This window comes from Schistocerca americana, chromosome 11, assembly GCF_021461395.2.
Source record: "Schistocerca americana isolate TAMUIC-IGC-003095 chromosome 11, iqSchAmer2.1, whole genome shotgun sequence".
Classification (NCBI taxonomy): domain Eukaryota; kingdom Metazoa; phylum Arthropoda; class Insecta; order Orthoptera; family Acrididae; genus Schistocerca; species Schistocerca americana.
This window is the reverse complement of record NC_060129.1, coordinates 23378020-23392550: the sequence shown is the minus strand read 5'-3', so window position 1 is coordinate 23392550 and position 14531 is coordinate 23378020. Positions and strand designations below refer to the sequence as shown.

The following is a 14531-nucleotide window of genomic DNA, read 5'->3' as shown; positions in this document are numbered from 1 at the left end:
TTGGATGCATTTGGTAGTAATGTTGCCACAGTTCGCATTTCCAGACTTACCACACACACGTCAGAAAGGCTCAAACGCTGCACTACTCCGTTGCTTACATGTCGGTGCTCATATATCGACTTTGGAGTCACGATACATTGCGTGTATGCTGTAGCAATACCCTCAAATGTAAACTTTGTAATTGCCTCTTATATTTTACCAAAAATTAAAATTTAATATTATGTTACCATTAATCTCAAACAGTAGCACTTGATATGTGTAATGCGAATCTGTAGTTAAATTTTTATCCAGACTGTGTGTGTGTGTGTGTGTGTGTGTGTGTGTGTGTGTGTGTGTGTACACGTATTAATCCATTGCTTTAAATTATTTGTATTGTTATAATAAGGTCTTGTATGAAAAACAGGGTACCTGACTCAAGATATTTTGACTTCCTGCGTTGTTCGATGTAGCTCAGTTGTTCCGAATGTCTGTTTCTGAGGTGCACATAGTAGAATAGTTTAGTGCTCTCATATTGTGGATTTGATGCAATTATGGTTTGTGAAAGATGGCTTCAGTGAGCAATCATCTCAATTCAAATAAAAGCTGGTTCTGACTGTCCACTAACAACGTTAGCTATAGTATCTAATGGGGGAAACAAAATCAAAAACTGTAATCATTTGTCACAACAGATCAAGAAATATATTTTAATAAAGTAGGGATGGAAGCATGAATTTTCAAGCAGTTTTTATTATTTTCCATTATGCACAAAATTTACTTAACAGAATCGAAGAAATTTCAGCCAGAGGGAATCGGTTAGGTATCGACAGAGTGCTTGCAGCTAGTTTTTGAATGTTGAGCTGGAGCACAGCAAACTCAGGACACTGGCTGACCTCTTGCCTGTAGTTACATGTTGCACTCAGTTTTGGCGAAATCTGAAACGTCGTATCTTGCTGTTGTAAAAATGTATCCAGAAAACTGATGCTATGAAGTGTAGTTCCAACTGATTAGCTCGAAAAAGAAATGGATTTCAAAAGATTCACTTTATTTGCACAGTACCGTAGTTTATGGGAAGTTCCAGTTTAATACGAGGGCAGTTCAATAAGTAATGCAACACATTTTCTTTCTGAAACAGGGGTTGTTTTATTCAGCATTGAAATACACCAGGTTATTCCCCAATCTTTTAGCTACACAACACTATTTTTCAACGTAATCTACATTCAATGCTACGGCCTTACGCCACCTTGAAATGAGGGGGTGTATGCCTGCACGGTACCATTCCACTGGTCGATGTCGGAGCCAATGTCGTACTACATCAATAACTTCTTCATCATCCGCGTAGTGCCTCCCACAGATTGCGTCCTTCATTGGGCCAAACATATGGAAATCCAACGGTGCGAGATCAGGGCTGTTGGGTGCATGAGGAAGAACAGTCCACTGAAGTTTTGTGAGCTCCTCTCGGGTGTGAAGACTTGTGTGAGGTCTTGCGTTGTCATGAAGAAGGAGAAGTTCGTTCAGATTTTTGTGCCTACGAACACGCTGAAGTCGTTTCTTCAATTTCTGAAGAGTAGCACAATACACTTCAGAGTTGATCATTTGACCATGGGGAAGGACATCGAACAGAATAACCCCTTCAGCGTCCCAGAAGACTGTAACCATGACTTTACCGGCTGACGGTATGGCTTTAAACTTTTTCTTGGTAGGGGAGTGGATGTGGCGCCACTCCATTGATTGCTCTTTTGTTTCAGGTTCAAAGTGATGAACCCATGTTTCATCGCCTGTAACAATCTTTGACAAGAAATTGTCACCCTCAGCCACATAACGAGCAAGCAATTCCGCACAGATGGTTCTCCTTTGCTCTTTACGGTGTTCGGTTAGACAACGAGGGACCCAGCGGGAACAAACCTTTGAATATCCCAACTGGTGAACAATTGTGACAGCACTACCAACAGAAATGTCAAGTTGAGCACCGAGTTGTTTGACGGTGATCCGTCGATCATCTCGAACGAGTGTGTTCGAACGCTCCGACATTGCAGGAGTCACAGCTGTGCACAGCCGGCCCGCACGCGGGAGGTCAGACAGTCTCGCTTGACCTTGCGGCGATGATGACACACGCTTTGCCCAACGACTCACCGTGCTTTTGTCCACTGCCAGATCACCGTAGACATTCTGCAAGCGCCTACGAATATCTGAGATGCCCTGGTTTTCCGCCAAAAGAAACTCGATCACTGCCCGTCGTTTGCAACGCACATCCGTTACAGACGCCATTTTAACAGTTCCGTACAGCGCTGCCAGCTGTCGGAAGTCAATGAAACTATACGAGACGAAGCGGGAATGTTTGAAAATATTCCACAAGAAATTTCCGGTTTTTTCAACCAAAATTGGCCGAGAAAAAAAAATGTGTTGCATTACTTATTGAACTGCCCTCGTAGTTTATATGTTATACAGTTAAAAGGTCACCCATCTGTACGTGCCCCCCGGAGATGTAGTCGGGATTGGAGAGCAGTATCGGCTTGTAATTAATACACAGTGTTCAGGTTCAGAAAAAGAATGCGTACCAGTCTATTTGCTCATCGTGTTTACGAGGCGAGGACTGTCAGGAGGGCGAGAGAAGGTAACTCTGGTAACCGTGGACCCACCTCGAAGGAGAAGGGACACTTTAAAGGTGGAGGAACTGGCGGTGACTCTGAACAGAAGAGAGGGAGATACTTTTCAGTTGCAGTGCTGGGACCCTCACACTCACCAGTCACCTGCTCTGCCGATACGATTCGATTGTCAGTGCGGCTCTGCTGATGACGGTTCGCCCTATTCCACTGCGAAGCGGTTGTTTTATGTCACGTGAGCCGAAAGGTGATGGACAAAATAGGTGAACTCTTCGTAAAATTTAAATAATAAAAATTACTTTTGTTCGAGGTCTGGGGCACCTTCTACACATCTCTAACCTTTGCAGACATATCCGGAGGAAAACCAGTTTGCAGATATCGACAGTCCTAGGAAGTGTATTTACTCGCTCGTCCAAGATTTTGAGATGCAAAGACGTTTCTGAGGTTCAGATTACTTTCAAACGTATTTGGCACACATTTTTGTTATCTTATGGTACAGAATTACACTTTAAATGAAACAGGGATCTTGCCGGTCGCAGATTCTCGATCGAACCGACATCGTTACAGTGCTACTTTTATGATCTCCGGGCGTAGACTGGCGATTTGGGATGAGATGCAGCTATTCGAAGACGTGCGTGAAAATGTGATGTGATTTCTGAAACTCTTAATGTCTTCATATTCTGCTTGGTTAGATTTTACTGTTTTGCATGGACTATAAAACTTCACTATTGTTTGGTGTACGAAAAATGTTTCACGTTAGTAATCGACAAAAGTACATCAGACATTATTCTTACACTTTATGTGAAATTGCATATATACGAGTATGGCATCCGTCTTGAAATAAATGTTTTATGATTCAAAATTATTTGAAATATTAATTATTGACTGAACTAATTAGTGAGAGGTGTTATCTAATTAAAGAAAGATACAGCAATGAAATTATATTGTCAAAGTTTGGAATGTTGCAGTCACTAAAGTAAAATAGGCGACCTGAAGTTTGAGGGTCTGAACTATTAATGTTACTTATTTTGTAAGTTACTTAATTTCAGACAGTCCTCAATATGTCTTCAGAAAGTTGTGAATGTCTGCTTCCTTATGAGTAGCAACAATATCTTCCCAGCAGCTCAGTAGCTGATAATGTTTTTCAATTATATGACATTGTCATGGCTCCAGTTAGCTGTAACTTTTAATTACTTTATTTTCCAGCAAAACTAATTGTATAACTAATCAGGAAGGTAAATATAAACAATTGAAATATAAGTACAACTGACGTTTTACATAAATAACAATTTTACATGTTCCTTTACAGATTACCTTTTACATGCCCAACTGCAACCCTTTCTCAGAAGAGCTTTTTATCGGTCTCGTGTGACTCGCTTTGTGGGATGCGATGACTGACCTTAACCGTAGACAGTTCACAAACGTAGCACTTGCACACATCAATGTTCTATGTGTCCCAGTTCTATGCCACTCTGACATTCTGCACAGGAATTAAATGAAAGTGTTTGTTGTTGTTACAGGAATTGGATTGTGTGACAATAAAGATGGAGGACAGTGACAATTCGGAACAGGAGGAGACTGAAAATTCTGAACAGACCAGTGTCTCTGGAAAACTACAGGTAGGAAACTGATGTATATTTCATATTTTCATTTTAATTTTAGTCTCTCCATCATCGTTGACAGTGGACACCTCAGAGACGTGCATCCACAATGCACACAGTTATTTGTAAGTAACTCTGGTGTTTCCAAAGACATGTATGTGAAAAGTAAAAGCTGTACAGCAAACAGAAATGTGTCAGGGGATAAAGTATCGTTCGAAGTTTTCAACTGACATTACAGCTGCTCAATATGGGCACCGTCCTGACATCGCGAACTTCAGTACGATGATCGATCTCTTGTTGTACACGTCCCAAAATGTCACACTTAAAAGTGTGACTGCATTAATTCCTCGCAACTCTTCCAAATTAAGTGGCAACGGAGGCAGGAACATGTGATCCTCGACATAACCCCATGAGAAAAATATTACACAGAGTCCGGCGACTGTAGGGGTGCTGAAGAAGGGAGATTCATGATGGGAATGCTATCCAGTCTGCTGAGGCAGTTCAGTGTTTGAATGTCTGAAAGAAACTGTGGTGAAGCACTGTCTTGTTGCAAAAATTAAGTCTCCTCTGTCTTGGTGTAATTGTGGCATAAGCCACTGCTGCAGCATGTCCAGGTACACGTAACCAAGCACAGTTTTCTTCTCAAAGAAAAATTGTCTCTAAGCATTTGCAGAAGACGACACACTAAAGACATTAAGTTTAGGTGAATAACAAATGTGATCCTCAATTTCACACAAAGTTACTGTGCGCCAGACACACCTTTCGACAGTTCACCTTTCCACACATACGAAATGTGGCTTTGTCACTGAAACTCAGCTCTTTTTCTCACAATTTTCTTATTCACCGCCGACCGATGCACGGAACAATAGGGCAGTCTGTATTACACTACTGGCCATTAAAATTGTTACACCAAGAAGAAATGCAGATGATACAGCATCCCTCTCTTACCCCTTTGTGTTTGTTAGCATTTGATTATGTTTTTCATTTGTGTAACAATTATGTTGTTTGTGCATAGACTATTAATAGTGCTAATCACTACAGCACAAAGTTTCCCCGGCTGCCGCCGATCAGAACATGGGAGTCTAAGTGCCAACTTAGAAACTGTGACTTTAAAGACTAATAGTTGAAATTGTTGTTGTTGTCATTGATAATTTGTAATGCAAAAGCAGAGGAACATTGTAAAATTGACACTGTTCTTTAACTACTTCTTTTTTTTCTTCTTCACTTCATGGAGTAGGCTAACAGCTAGTTCTGTCCACACCAAAGCCTTCTCTCTCTCTCTCTCTCTCTCTCTCTCTCTCTCTCTCTCTCTCTCTCTCTTTCTGTATATGTGTGTGTGTGTGTGTGTGTGTGTGTGTGTGTGTGTGTGTGTGTGTTTTTTTCCTATTGCTTTATAACTGAATACTTGTTTGTCTAATCTGTTTTTCCCCATTGTGTTGATTTGTTGTTTCCATTTTATGGATCCTGCCTCTATCTTTATTATTGTTACAGTATAAAGTAAGTTCTTCTCTTGCAATAGGTTTTGTATTTGACCTCTGAGGTTACACCCTTTAACTTTCCTCAAATGTCTCATTTCCGCCAATGTGTTCTTCTTTTGACTTCTTTAGTTATTGTTCAAGATCTGCTCCCATATATTGGAGTAGTGATAGCCATTACTTCGTAAAATTTTAACTCTGTGTCCTCCACTGTCTTGCGACTCAGTGTTCTGTGTATTGTGCCACATATCACATGATACTTGTTTCATTTATCAGTAACACCGTTTCTGTGATCGTTGCTAATATCACAGCCTGGCCACCTGAAGATGTGACACCAGTTTTATTGGCTGTTTGTCTAGTACCACTTTTGAGTGAACTATAAAATTATCCTTTTAAGGAAATTACAATGAAAGTCCTATTTTAAGTTTTTGTGCAGTCCATATCTAAAAAATGCAAAATTGGGCAAAATGCAGATTCAAGGAAAACATTAAAACCCCCAAAATACAAGCAAAAACATTTGTAATTAGTGTACTCGATTAAAAATCCTAATCCTCTCCAATACATTGTATAAAACCTGTATAAATGAAGGAAATTAAATGTACAATACAATGTTTATACAATAATTTGGTGTAATGAATATCATCAGTTATTAAAAAATGGCAGATGTGTAACAGCAAGCAAAAACTCCTCAAAAATTTGAAATTGTCATCTGGATACAAGGTGATCTAGCTATTTTCCGACATACTACGACCACGAGTGGTATGACAAAACACGCGTTCTTGAGAGATTTTTCCTTTGTGCTCACCCAGAAAAAAGCGAACCGACAACTGTGAAGTACAGTGAAAGTTGCCAGAATATAACTGGGAGGGGGGCTTTCCCTTCTGTAGCCAATGGCCGCGCAGCGTAATCTGGTGACGCGTGTGCAGTGACTTTAGTGTGTCGCTTGTAGACATGGAGCAGGCAAGCTCATTTTATGTGTGAAGGATTGAGTACATTTCACACAACTTTTTGCAGGATGTAGTGGCACTGTGAGGGCAGCCAGAAATGATCTGTGAAATCACAACATATTCTGAAATGGACAGCCAAATATTTATTTCATCCTTTGTTCTCTAAGCAGACAGAAATGTTAAACCAGATCGAATATTGCAGAACATACTCGTATTATTTTGACAACGAAGTCCCAGAATGTGTTAACAGTGCTAAGGTGGAAAAAAAGTTAGAAGGATGCGAACTTACTATGTCTAACTCTGTAGACTATGACGTTATTTCTTATGCTACAGATAAATCGTATAAATTTTGTCTCGTCTCAGTTATCATAATTTCTCTTGAAGCTTTGTGTCTTTGGTGCTTTATTAACTGGTATTTAATGATAAGGGTGACATTTTTGTGATACATTTTCAATGTGTCACTGCTTTGAAACGGCATACTGTGCTACACACTCCACAAAGGAAATGAATAAGCGAAATGCCCACAGTACACACTGTGGTAGTTCACACGTGCTTGCAAAAATCAATAGTCGAAAGCTCACTAGTGACATCACAGCTGCAAAAAGTAGTGTGAAGTCCCTAATTTACACGACTACACCGGCTTGCATTACACAGTCACCAGTGTAAATACTGTTTCATCATTTCGTGAGAGCCTCTAAAATGAAAGTTTTAGCAGCTGTACATTTTGTGGTGCCGTTAATCTCGTATTACATTTCCCCGATTCTGACCGAGCATGTTCTTCGGAGCTCGGTGTTTGAATTTAAAGGTTGACGATCGACATTGTTGCTGGATACAGTACATCCGAAATACGTGCAAAAAGATGACACTGAGTTGTAAGTGGCACGAGGGAAGCTGGTGGCTGGACCCCTTCGTCACGTATTGGTCCGGTCTAGAACTCTTCGCGCCGACTGTCCCCTTTCTCCGTTGCTGCTGCAACCTAGCAGTATTTGCATCATAATTGTGCAGTGAAGCTAAACATTGCAAGTTATGTGGGCAAAACTGATCCTGCATTGCACCAGCATTTCCTCTCTCATGTCTCTCCTCTCCACAATGGCCTAAAATATTCCCTTAACTCCACGACCGCCCACTGTGTGAACAGTCTGTCTTTTGTGGCACTTACAACTCGTTCGGTCACATCAAATGTCAACAGGCAGGAAATGGGACAAAGTCAACCGAGACATCGGATAAGAACGTAAAATCGAGATAAACCTTACTAGGAAGAAACTTAAATTCGAGAATTTTTAGTCTTAATCCTATGGATTTTTCACAGGGGCTGCTAATTTATGGCATAGAATTGCTCAGAGAATGTAAAATCGAAGTTTCATTGTACTTAGTTTTTACTGAAATTGTTAGATGTACGTCCTTTCTTATTTCGTTTAGGAGATGTATTGCAAACTGGAAGTCGTTTTCTTTGTTGTGAATAATTATTTGGATATTGGTAGAGAATGGATTAACTATGTGTGTGCCCAGATATTAACTTCACACATTGGTTAACTTCTCATTTCCAGGGTCTAAGAATGTCACCTTGGTATATATTGAGTAGAGTGTGTGAAAGGCTATACCTTTGTCAAACTCCTCTGTTGATCTTTGTTGGCCCTGTCTTCTCATTCTCTGTATTTATCATAATTTCTGTATTAATATTATGAAAAGGAAAGCTCCTACCCACCATAAAGCGGAGATGCTAAGTAGCAGATGGACACAACAAAAAGACTGTCACAAATAAAGCTTTCGGCCATTAAGGCCTTCGTCAACAATAGACAACAGTTGCACGCGCGCACGCACACACACACACACACACACACACACACAGTCTGTCATCTATTGTTGGCGAAGCCCTTAATGGCCGAAAGCTTTATTTGTGACAGTCTTTTTGTTGTGCCTATCTGCGACGCACATCTCTGCAATATGGTGAGTAGCAACTTTCCTTTTCATAATATTTTTACATTCCATCACGGATTTTCCATTGTTTAAACTCTGTATTACTTGTATTAAATGTCTTTGAGACCCTCATTTTTGATGATGTTCCAAGTCTTGCAACTGTTCAGTGTGTTCAAAGCATTTCATACTCTATGAATGTGATGTGAGTGTGCAGGTTGTATTCTCATCATTTCTCTATTTACTGCAGTTCAGTGGTAACACAGTCACTACAAGATCAACTCTTTCTAAAGCCATTTTATTCCTCTATTACAAGTGCATAAGCTATCTTTCTCATTTTACTGTCACTATTTATTGTGTAGAGTTTGTAAGAACTATTTAGAAGCTTTATTCCTTTATATTTACCGTAGACTTTTCTTCTCCTTTTTTTTTGTAGAGAGTAGTTAAATTTCATCCATAAAGTAAAATTACTGCATATATGTGCCGATACAACTACCAGAAAGAAAATAGCTCCTGTTATAGCACATAAAGGCAAATATGTCCTGGGCAGAGTTAGGGATGTAAAAGAAGTGAACTAGCTTTTCAACATAACTTGCAGCTTCAAAGACATTTAAATCAAAACATTTGCTTATTCATGCTTTTTTGCTTGTAGTGTAATACAACACAATGTAATGCATCCACTCTCAGATATTTTATTCCCCCTAGAAAAACTCTTTTAGCTATTACATCTATGCACTTCTGGTATTTCATATTGTATATTATTTTCTATAGCTGGCGAATCTTCTGAATTTTGGACACAGGATCAGGGACTGCAGCCTAAAAATTGCAAGGTGCAGGTGTCAAATGTTTGCAGCTATCAGAGCTTACTGCACCTGGGACAGTAGAAAAGTGTGAATATGTCAAGATGTTTCGATTCAAATGTCTTTGAAGCTGCCAGATTATTAAAAAAAGCTGGTTCCCTTCTTTTACATCCTAACTTTGCTCAGGGCATACTCGGCTTTTTTTTCCCCCTCCAATGATAGAAGCATTTTCAGTTATGGTTCCCAACTTCTATTCACTGTAATTTTGACATGATACTGCCATAACTTGGCAACTGATGTCGACTTTTGTTGATTCAGGCAATGACTGGTCTGGTATAGATTACCTTTTTGTAGTCTTTTGAACCGTGTTGCTTATATTGTGGCAACAGGCTTTCACAAAACCAACAGGACGGCTGTGAATTACATGAATTTTTTTACTTTCTTGCAAAATTTGATCTGATTTGCATGACCCTGAAACATAGAAGTGATGTGGGGAAAAAAGGAAAAAAAAAGAAACAGTTTTTTTGCACATAAAATATGACTGAGGATAGATGTTTAAAAGTGAGTTTTCAACTTTATTGTAAGAATGCATTTTTTATTAATTTCGTTCTCTTTAAAGCATTACAGTTCTTTCAATTCGCATAAGAACAGTTTTAAATCCTATGTTCAGCTCAACTTTAAACCACAGTATCATGACAACGGGTAAAGATCATTGAATTAGAAAAGTTTCGTTTTGACTTCATCCATTTATCTGTGTGCAGCGTATTCAAGCAGTGCAAAATTTTTTCAAACAGTTAAAACTTATCTCAGACCAAGGTTTGTTACACTGGTGGACAGATTTGAACTATTAGCCTCACTCCAGTCCAGAGACACTTAAGGCTGACTGTTTCACATGTAAAATCTGAACAGTACATATATAAATGATGCCAGTACCTGAACGTTAGTTTAAGTCCAATTAAAATATTTTTACAAAAGAAATTAATAAACTCACACAAGGTTCAGGTGGGAGCTCTGTTTCATCATTCAGATCTTGCTTAATAGGCAATACTGTAACATAGCTACAGTAAGACAGATGTCTGTGTTTTGGTTGGCAGGAGAGCCAACACCGTGTTACTAGAGGAGGCCAAAAGGCACGCGTTGTAGCTCACGCAGCCTGGCGTGAGGTCTGGAACAGGACAAGGAAATTAGACTTTAGAAAAACGGACGTAGCTGGTGGAATACTTAACTTTAATCCATTAATGGTGAACGTCGGTCTGGACGGTACATGAATCAATATCAATAGTAACTGATAATGGCACCTTGCTAGGTCGTAGCAAATGACGTAGCTGAAGGCTATGCTAAACTATCGTCTCGGCAAATGAGAGCATATTTTGTCAGTGAACCATCGCTAGCAAAGTCGGCTGTACAACTGGGGCGAGTGCTAGGAAGTCTCTCTAGACCTGCCGTGTGGCGGCGCTCGTCTGCAATCACTGATAGTGGCGACACGCGGGTCCGACGTATACTAACGGACCGCGGCCGATGTAAAGGCTACCACCTAGCAAGTGTGGTGTCTGGAGGTGACACCACAGTCTGCATGGCTATACAAATGGCTGCTGGTCTGCACTAAATGAAAAACATTTTACTGCACATTTCAAGATGAAATAGGCAAGGCACTTAGTACCAAAGCACTTTGGAATAAAAAACTGTCCATTGCTGTCATGTAAATTGTGAGCATTGCTCATTGACGAGCACGCCAGGTACTATTACATGATGTGATTTAATACTAGCATACAGAAAAGAATAACACATTAAAGACTTTGTGCCTGGGCTACTCTTCTCAGGAGTATGGACCAAAGCTTCTGTTTGTGTTGCAGGAGCCGAACTGTGTAAGAGTGAGGAGAGAGCAACCCGATGTCGTCGGTGACGATGTGCGACAAAAGGTAGGGAGGCAACGTGCGCCTGATGTTGGTTGTTTATTGATTGTCATGCGGGTGTACACTGATGTGACAGCAAAAGGTACAAAGGCATGCTCTCATTCCTCTTAGCAGGAATCTCTCTCACTTAACACTGGTACGTTTCACAGTTTACTATGTTAGTTGTTGTCGTTTTCAGTCCAGTGCCTCATTTAATGCAGCTCTCCTTGCTACTCTATGCTGTGCTAGCCTCTACATCTTGATGTACCTGTTGCCACCTACATCCACTTATATTCCAGCCTCTACATCCCCCCCCCCCCCACCCCCCCCCAAAAAAAAGAGAAATTAGCAACCTGATGATTTGTTGATCCCTTACCATCTTTTCTGTCAACTGATTCCTTTCTTTGGTCAAATTGTGCCATAAATTTATTTTCTCCCCAGGTTTGTTTAGTACCTCTTAATTAGTTTTTTCATGTACCCATCTAATCTCCAGCATTTTTCTTATATATTCAGAAACTTCTGTTATCTTCTTGTCTGAACTGCTTGTCATTCCCATATCGCTTCTGTGCATGGCTGCACTCTGTACAAATACTTTCAGAAAAGGCTTCCTAACATTTAAATCTACATTCAATGTTAACAAATATGTCTTCTTCAGAAATGCTTCTCTTATCGTTGCCAGTGTACATATTATATTGTGTTTGTTTTGCTACTTTTGTCACGATTAGTTATTTTACTGTCCAAATAGCAAACCTCATCTCATAATCTGATCCTCTCGGCACTGCCTGGTTTAATTCCAGTGCATTCTGTTACCCTTGCTTTACTTTTTTTTGGTAATCTTGTAATCAGTTTTAAAGATATGGCCCATTCCATTCCTTCTAAGTCCTTTCCTCTCTGTGACAGAATTACAATGTCGTCGGCAAACTGCCAAATTTTTATTTGTTCTACCTAAACTTTAATTTCCTTTCCACATTTCTCCACAGATTTGTGTACTGCTTATTCAGTGTACAGATTGAATACCACCAGGCAAAGTCTGAAACCCAATCTCACTCCCTTCCTTTTTGCACTCCTTGACTCTGGTTTCTGTACAAGTTGTAAATAACACTTTGCTCTCTGAATTTTATCCCTGGTGCCATAAGAATTTAGTTTTTTTCAGCCAACAGTATTAAAATCTTTCTCAGAATCTACAAATCCCATAAAGGAACCTGTGTTGTGAGGTTAACCGAAAGGTCAGTATTATCTTGTGTGTTAATAAATTTCTCCCAGACTGGAACTCACACTCCCCTATGTTGGGTTGTATGATTTTTCAATTCTCCTGTAAATAATTTGTGTCAGTAATTTACGATTGAGACTTACTAAAGTAATGTTTTGGTAATATTCACACCTGTCTGTTATATGTGGAAGAAAGAGGCTTCATCTTCCAATTATAAAGGAGGTAGACTGGCTGGCCAGTGCTTGCTTTCATGAGGGGAAATGCCAAGTAGAGCAGAATGGGAGTAGTTCTTCAATGATTTTTGCACAAGAAAGTTTTAGAGCTATTTTAATGTGACATACATTATGATGCAAGACCATTATTATAGATTCACCTCATGTTTTTCCCTCATGCTCAGCAATCAGGAATATCACTGACTGGACACAATTTCCAGCCATGCCCAATGGGACATGATGTTACAGTGGGTGGGGTAAGTTGTTGCACATAATGGAGCCTGTTAAGCATTGATAAAAATACTGTAGTTTTGTATTATTTTTTGTTGTTTATTTTCTAACTTGTGATTAGATATCTGTATTGAAGAGAAGTCTGCTTTGTTTTTAAAAATTGCTGGAAGTTTGACATTACATCTTTTGCCATTTCTTTTTGTGTGTCTCTGTCTTCTTTTTTTAACTTCTCATGTTGAGTTCACGAGGAAAATACATAATACGAAACTGCATATGACACGGGGCAGGCTGTTACACTGTAACAACTAGCCCTGATGAAACTGTAACAAATCGTGCCATATATCACTATCAAAATGTATTTTTTATGTTTTTCAGTGTTTGCTCATTTTTTTCATGGTAGCTTGCTGTTGGGCCACTAGTTTCTGAAGACCAACTTCAACAGATTGATCATTAATTTTGCAGCAAGATAACAGAAAAAAATTCAACAAAAACTGGAAAAAACATCAAAAACACATTCTGAAAGGCCAAATAAAAAGAATGACACCAAAAAATCCAAAGGACCACTCCAGTTTCCTAACCAAAACTGTGTGCAGAAAATATTCTATAAAGACCAGTCATGAGTTTCAGAAGTGCTCCGTACCAGCACCTAGCCCGACATACACGTGCCTTGCTGGAGGAAATCTACACTTGTGAAAACAACAGCAACCTAGCAAACTTGAATTAATGGACAGAGTCAAGAACATAGACTTACCAGACGCAGCATGCCTTTATATCTTTTGCTGTCACATCAGTGTACACCTGCGTGACAGTCAATAAACACCCAACATCATTAACAAGGGTTAAAATGACAAGGAAACACACCAGACATGTACCCATCAATGAAACAGAAATCGTGCTCCGGACCCTAAGGGCACAAAGTTAGTTTGTGCTCAACAGAGACTGTTATTGCCAAAATGAAGCTGTGCCAATGAGACTACTGATAGTGGCTTCCTAGTCAACATTTTCTTGAACACCTTAAAGAACAACAGCTTCAGATGCATAATAAAAATTAAAAAAAAAATAGATTATGTAGATAACATAATATGCCTGATTCATGAACTGCACCCACATAGAACAGTTTCTCAGTGAGAAGAACAATTTACACTCAAAAACTTATTTTGTGTTAGAAACAAAAAGAGAAAATAGAGACAATTTTCTAAATCTTGTCATACAAATAATAAAGAAAACCCATGTGTCGTGACTGACAATTCACAAATTTTCACAACATAACTTTGATTGTTGTATGTTCACCAGGTTGATGACTGAACATACAAAGGAAAGGTAACAATAACAAAAAAAAAGTCTCCTAATTGAGGCAAACAAAAGTTCACTTCTTATTTTCCACAAAGGTTTGTGGTAACACACTCACACACTAGTAATAGTCCAATTCCGAGACGAAGACATAATCTTAGACGATTGCAGTACACGAGGTCGGCATCTACATCTACATCCATACTCCGCAAACCACCTGACAGTGTGTGGTGGAGGGTACATTGAGTACCTCTATCGGTTCTCCCTTCTATTCGAGTCTCGTATTATTTGTGGAAAGAAGGATTGTCGGTATGCCTCTGTGTGGGCTCTAATCTCTCTGATTCTATCCTCACGGTCTCTTCACGAGATATACGTAGGAG

The 14531-nt window shown here is 39.4% G+C and overlaps 1 protein-coding gene across 4 annotated transcripts in view; it reads left to right on the top strand.

The window, feature by feature from the left end:
• The window catches only part of LOC124553594 (zinc finger protein 436-like), a 214855-nt gene that overhangs the window by 90403 nt on the left and 109921 nt on the right, over positions 1-14531 (top strand). For 3 of the 4 annotated variants that reach the window (XM_047127450.1, XM_047127448.1, XM_047127447.1), the window contains 2 exons: positions 4100-4198; positions 11170-11235. In XM_047127450.1, the coding sequence (XP_046983406.1) occupies positions 4100-4198; positions 11170-11235 (165 nt within the window). The remainder of the gene's footprint in view (positions 1-4099; positions 4199-11169; positions 11236-14531) is intronic. The other variant, XM_047127449.1, reaches the window with a different exon arrangement.